Source organism: Bidens hawaiensis, unplaced genomic scaffold, assembly GCF_021521415.1.
Source record: "Bidens hawaiensis isolate Kalapana, Puna unplaced genomic scaffold, B.hawaiensis_p1.1 tig00041101_1, whole genome shotgun sequence".
In the NCBI taxonomy this organism is placed as follows: Eukaryota; Viridiplantae; Streptophyta; class Magnoliopsida; order Asterales; family Asteraceae; genus Bidens; species Bidens hawaiensis.
In genome coordinates, this window is record NW_027497263.1 from 157,496 (window position 1) to 163,856 (window position 6,361).

General features: G+C 34.4%; 1 protein-coding gene across 1 annotated transcript; it reads right to left on the bottom strand.

Moving 5' to 3' along the window:
* Positions 1-5,126: 5,126 nt before the first annotated feature.
* Positions 5,127-5,789, bottom strand: LOC143592626 (putative ripening-related protein 1). Its single transcript, XM_077072505.1, has one exon. The coding sequence runs from the start codon at positions 5,787-5,789 to the stop codon at positions 5,229-5,231; it is 561 nt and encodes a 186-aa protein (XP_076928620.1). The 3' UTR covers positions 5,127-5,228.
* Positions 5,790-6,361: the final 572 nt, after the last annotated feature.

The following is a 6,361-nucleotide window of genomic DNA, read 5'->3' on the forward strand; positions in this document are numbered from 1 at the left end:
CTAATATACTAAGTAATTGTTGTAGCACTAGTACACTTCCACTATAGGTCCTAAAATCTTGTTTTCTCACATCTTTTTATTGTTAACCTGAGTAATTGTTGTAGCACTAGTATACTTCCACTATAGGTCCTTGAAGATGTGGCCTCTCTAATTAGATTATATTCTAACAATATCCATGCTCGGCCATAGGAAAAACTTTTCCTAACGCTGGTGCAAGGCCCTAAAAGAAAAACAAAACATTTAAAAATATATATGATATCAAAACATTTACATTAGAAGTCTTAGGTACCTTTTTCCAGTTATTATGAATGTGAAATTTGAGTTGGGACTAAAATTTAAATCTAGTGCAAGACACTCCAAGAATCATGTCCATGCACTAGAGTTTTCAACTTCCACTAATACATATGTGATATATATATAAATTTATACATCTTTTCAGTACTAAAATATCTCCAAATAGACATAATATCAACAATAATATTAGAATAATTAACCATTAATGTTTATAATTTCAATTTCTAGGTAGTTATAGCCTTAAAGAATAAAACCAGCTGATGTACGAAGAAAAACGGAGAAAACTGTGAAAACCGACTCAGCACACCCCATGTTACAAGCATACGAGGAAAAGACAAATTTCAGAAGTCACAACATGGCGCATGTTGACACCAATACATCCCATGTTGAAAGTACAAGAGGAAAAGACAAAACTGATGGAAACACGGGTAATGTTAATATCAACACGGGCTGTTGACAGTACAAGTGAAAAGACAAAATAAAAGCTTCCTGGATCAACACGGGCCTTGACCATGCTCAACACGGGTCGTGTTCTCTCTCCTGTTGACTTTCTGATAACGAGCATTTATCACTATCAGACAAAAGAGTCAACACGGGCGTGCCCATGTCAACACGAGGTGTGTTGAGAGCCTTGATCAGCCTATAAATTGAATGCTCATCTACCACATTCAAGATACCATCAACAACACTTAATAAACTTCACTCACCTCTTTTCACCACCATTAATTAGGGAATTATCCCATTCATCCACCTTTTGAAGATCAAGTAGATTAAGCTATTGGAAGAAGTTATTAGCATCAAATATTAGTCATCCAAATTGATTAGATTGTTTTAATTTGATCATGGTTGTATCTGTTACATTGATGTATAGCATTATGCTTAGTATTAGCTAAACTTTCATAGTATTATCTTGGTTTATAATGATTCTTAACTAAAGTTTAATGATATTGGTTAAATGTGTGTTTGGTTTATAAAAAGTAAAGATTATGTTGCAATTATCACTTGATGAGGAATGTTAAATCATCTTTAAAAGAGACACCAAGAGCCAAAATTGATGATAAGCCGGGAAACCACCATTCTTGTGAGGCCTTGGTTATAAACCTTGAAAGAGACACCAAGTACCGAGCTTGATGATAAGCTAGGGAACTGTCATTCTTGTGAGGGTCTGGTTGATAAAACATAAGTCCTAATATAAACATGGATCAAATGGAGTATTAGTAGCAATTAATCATCTTCAAAATGGGAACATCAGCAACGATATGTAAACGGATTGTTGATGTTAATCCACTAAATTTGGTTGATTACTTGTCAAGTGAGTGTGTAGCATAATCTATTATAAACAACTCTTGGATGGTTATTGCAAAGTTCTACTATTGTCCAAGAATTGTGTGGGTTAATACTTGATAATTCAAGGTTGATCCTTTACAACTTAACTAATTTTAACTGGTATCTTAAATGTAATACAAAGATTATTCTTACTAAAATATCAAGGACAATTCACTTAGTAATTTAAAAAATTGTCTTATCTTCAAAGTAAGTTACCTCATGAGTACTTAATATAAACAAACTTGCTTACATAAAATGATGTTTTTTTGGAGATCATAAAGTTATGCAAATCTCTTTCTTTAATTATCATGAATTAACAAACTTACGAATAAGGTGTTAGTCCTACATTTAATTGCCAAAGTAAGTTTATATCACATGTTTACCAATTAATTGTTAAACCAAGTTAAAAGGAGTCTTAATTAAGATGATCCACTTTTATCCTTGATTATCTCTATAAAAATATAAAAACCCAAAATATTGTCTTTTATTTATGTATTTAAAATTCTTTTGAAATTTATAAACCAAAACTACTATGATGTTTACTTCTGGTTAAAATAAATACAACGATTTAGTAGTACAAATCAAACAAGTGTGTCCGTTGATCGATACTTGGTTCTTATCCATACTATACTACATATATGATATGTACACTTGCCTCTTTGTGTGTGGTCTAGTTAAAATAAAAATCATTTTATAAATTTTAAACCTCGACTTTCTATGAAGCAAAATTCTTTTGAAAAACTAACAAGTTTTCATACCACATCACATGAATATGCAATTATCTAATATATATAAAATAGAAGTTTGGTGCCGCTAGCATCCCATTGGGCCAAGTGACGGTCTGTTATTGGGCCATGTTTTTTTATGCTTTTTTTTATTTAGTTTCGTTATCGTAACGAACGTAATTGAAACTGATTGATTTCGTGTCAATTCACCGCCTTAGATATAAAATCATCTCCCACTACACTTAAAACCTTAGATTCTTTTAAATTATCTTATTAAACTAGTTGGATTAAATTCCCTCTCAGCATCAATTTTCACTGTCTTCCCAAAGCATGCCTTTTGATTAGAGCTTTGAATTCTTCTTTGTTACTATATGTTGATCAACACAAAACGGGATATTTGCATCATTCAGTGGTTTCTTCTTTTTCCTAACCTTATTCATGGCTCTTTTAAGTGGAGGATCGTTATCATCATCTCTGCTATTAAAGTAATCTATCATGTTCTAGATAATCCTAATCTTGGCTATCATCCTTAGAGGTCTCTTCAATAGTATTTAAAATCATCCATGTCAACTGCCACATCCTCATCCATGTTATCTTGATCCACCATAAAATTAGAGTCCTCGGGTGCTTCTTTCACATCTTTAGTATCATCTTTGTCTAAGGCCTTAACAAGTTCATCATCAGCCATACCTATGAAGTGTGGCGGAAAAATCTCATCTTGTAACACCCTAAGTTAGAAAATGACTTTAAAATATACCTTAATGCGGAAAATGTGGTCACAAAAATTTATTAAAACATCTAACACTTAGGGTATGTTTGGTTGGAGGTAATGGAATGAAGGGGGGAATGTAATGAGAGAAGGAATGGAATGGACAAGAGAATGAAATGGATCATTAGCATTCCTTTGTCTTGTTTGGTTAATCTAGAGGAATGAAATGAATTATTACTTTTGGTATCCAAAAAATTGTAGGAATGAAATGGAAATAATAAAAACACTTCTATATCAAAATAATTTTTTTTACCAAAAAAAAAAAAAAAAAAAAACTACATTGGCGACGGTGGTGGTGATGGTGGTGGTAGCTCCAGTGACGAAAATGGTGGTGGTGGTGGCGGTCAGGATGTCAGGGGCGATGGTTGTGGTGGTGGTAGTGGTGGTGGCGGTGGTAGCATTAGTAGTGATGGTGACAACGGTGGTGGTGGTGGTCAGGTAATGACAGTGGTGGTGGCGGTGATGGCTAAGCGAAGACGATGATAATGGTTGCGGTGGTTATCGCAACGATGGTGGCGACGGCGGTGGTGCTGCTGGTTGTAAGGTGGTGATGATGGTGGTGGTGGCCGTGGCCGTGGCGGTGGCAGTGGTAAAGTGGTGGTGGTGGCGGCGGCGGTAATGGTGGCAGTTAGGTGGTGGTGGTGGCGATGGTAGTTGTGGTGGTGGTTGTTGTTAAGTGGTGATGTTATTGAGAAAGTATAGTAAAGGGGGAATGGAATGAAAAAAAAGAAGGGGGTGGGAATGAATGGTTTTGATGGAATGGGATTCTATGTGTAATGGATGATTCTATTTCATTGAGCAATCAAACATCATTTTTTTCATTCCCATTCAATGAATCATTCCATTCTCCCTGTCATTGCTGCATACCAAACGCTACCCTAGAATATTAATTAATTACTTAAGTATATAACAAACAGTTTCCAACCTTAAAGGACAACTTTACAATGTATTGAAAAATATTAACCCGGAGACATTTCACATAAAATGATTTAGTCTTAGAAGCTTGTGTTATTGACGCCCTTTAAGGTGGTTCCACGCTAAATACTCGCCTAAGGTATTACAAAATCAAATAATTGTATTGCTTAATAACAACATACAAATTAACTACACACTGATTTCAGATATGTAATATATATGTTAAACCTATCGTCTTAAGTTCTCAACTATACTAATATCATATATGCACTTAACCATAAGATGTTAAATAACATATGCTAGGGTACATGTGGTGTTGATTGTGAGATTAATTAAACCATAAAATTCACTGAATTTGCTTCCTTTCTTCTATATATTTATGAATAATACCAGTACTTAACATTGTTAATAACTTATTGCCAATATATCCCTATTACATACTTGGTGAATTTTACGTATTAGGAGAGTTAAGTTGGTTTAGTTAGATTTCATGAAACCAAACAAAAAGTATACCATAAATTATAGTGTGGTTCAGTTCAAATTCAGTTGCTAGCCAAAACTTCGCTCTTTAGTAGGCCCCGCGTGGAGGGTGACTAATTCAGGCCCAATCTCCGAGGCCTCTTACTGTCAAAAAATTTATATATATATATATATAAAATTTACTTTTAAAATAAAAACCTAAAAAAAAATTCATTGATGCAATGGAAAGTATACTAGTATAATTAAAGTCGTGATTGTAGCACCCTGCTTTTTAATCGCCCTTAGCCAGAAAATTTTAAAGAATTCTTAGAGATGACCTTGTGTCCTTTGGCCTACCAACCATCATTTGGTTTTCATTAAGATCGACTAGTTAATTCGGTTCGGTTTTTTGTGATAAAGCAAACTCAAAACTTTCTTTAATCCTAGAACTAGCATCCAAACTATTTGCTTTTGGTTTAGTTCACTTATTTCGATTATTTGGTTAGTCCGATACTCCGATTAATACTTTAGCTTTTACACACCACAATCTTCCAGGAGTATTAGATTCAACAAAACCAAAGTGAAATAGAGAAAAACATTACAAATTGTTTGAAATTCCCTTGAAGGAAATATTAGCACACAATAGTTCGACTTTCCTTATTGTTGTAAGGGTTACTTTATTCACCATAGTGACCCTCTCGAACTACATTTATTGAATTGGAATTAAATTTCAAGCAAGACTATCCATCTGACCAAGTAACTTCCGCTTCACCCCAATCGCTCTTAGGCACCCCTAGGGCCTCCCATACAGCTTTAGACCCGTCCACAACGTTATTAGGGCATGGTGGCTGAAAACCATGCTCTTCATCACACCCTAGGGTCGAGTCACATTCATCAACCACCTTAGCTTTGACACTCTTACCCTTGTAGTGTATATTAATAAACTTGTGACACCTTTTCCCCTTATTGTACCACCCGGTGGACAATGCCACAACTGGCGTGCTATTTGAGTGGTACTTCTTGTCACACTCAGATGGCCCTCCGCCGTCCCCTCCCTTCTCAAAGTCGTTTATTGTCATTTTTGCCTTTGTATGCTTAGTGACACGAGGAGAGCATGTGCATGTCTCATAAAACTTGCCCGCTTTGCAACAATCTAGGGCATTCACGCATTTCCCATGTGGCGGTTTTTTACCTCTAAGCTTTCCAGTCGGGTGGCAAGATTGAGCATCAATGCATAATATGAACAATATTAGAAGCAAGGAAAAGAGAACTGGGAAGATAGTTGATGTTGTTTGTTTCATTAATATCTTCATATATTAATAATGTTTGATGTGTAGACTTTAGATGGATGGAACTGATTGTATAGTAATGAGGATTTTGTCAACATGCGCATGAATAGTTAAAATTTTTAAGATTCAGATGAAACTTGGTTAAATTTACTATGTCAATTTAAAAAATGCCATTAGTTTGTATCATCAAACATAGAAAAATGTGTGTTGGGATAAATAAGTTTAAAATTTGATTCACGAATCTTATTCTCTTTTTTATACGGCAATATCCGAATATATGTGGGCATGTAATATTTTATTATGTTGTAATTTTAGTAAAATTACATTTAATTCCAATATATTTGTTTGTATTGTTGGAACAAATTAAAAGTCTCAATCATATGTTGTAAAATGAGTCTAGGCTTAGTTGGCAAATACTAGCTAGGTTAAACGCAAGGTAAGGTAATGTGTTGGATTTAAATCATGCATGTGACAAGAATTACGTATAAACTTTCTGGGTCCGGTCTGATTAAAAAAAGGAGAATAGCATTGTTTAGGTTTCTAACTCAAATAAGGTGATTTTTATAGAACTCGGTTGAATATAT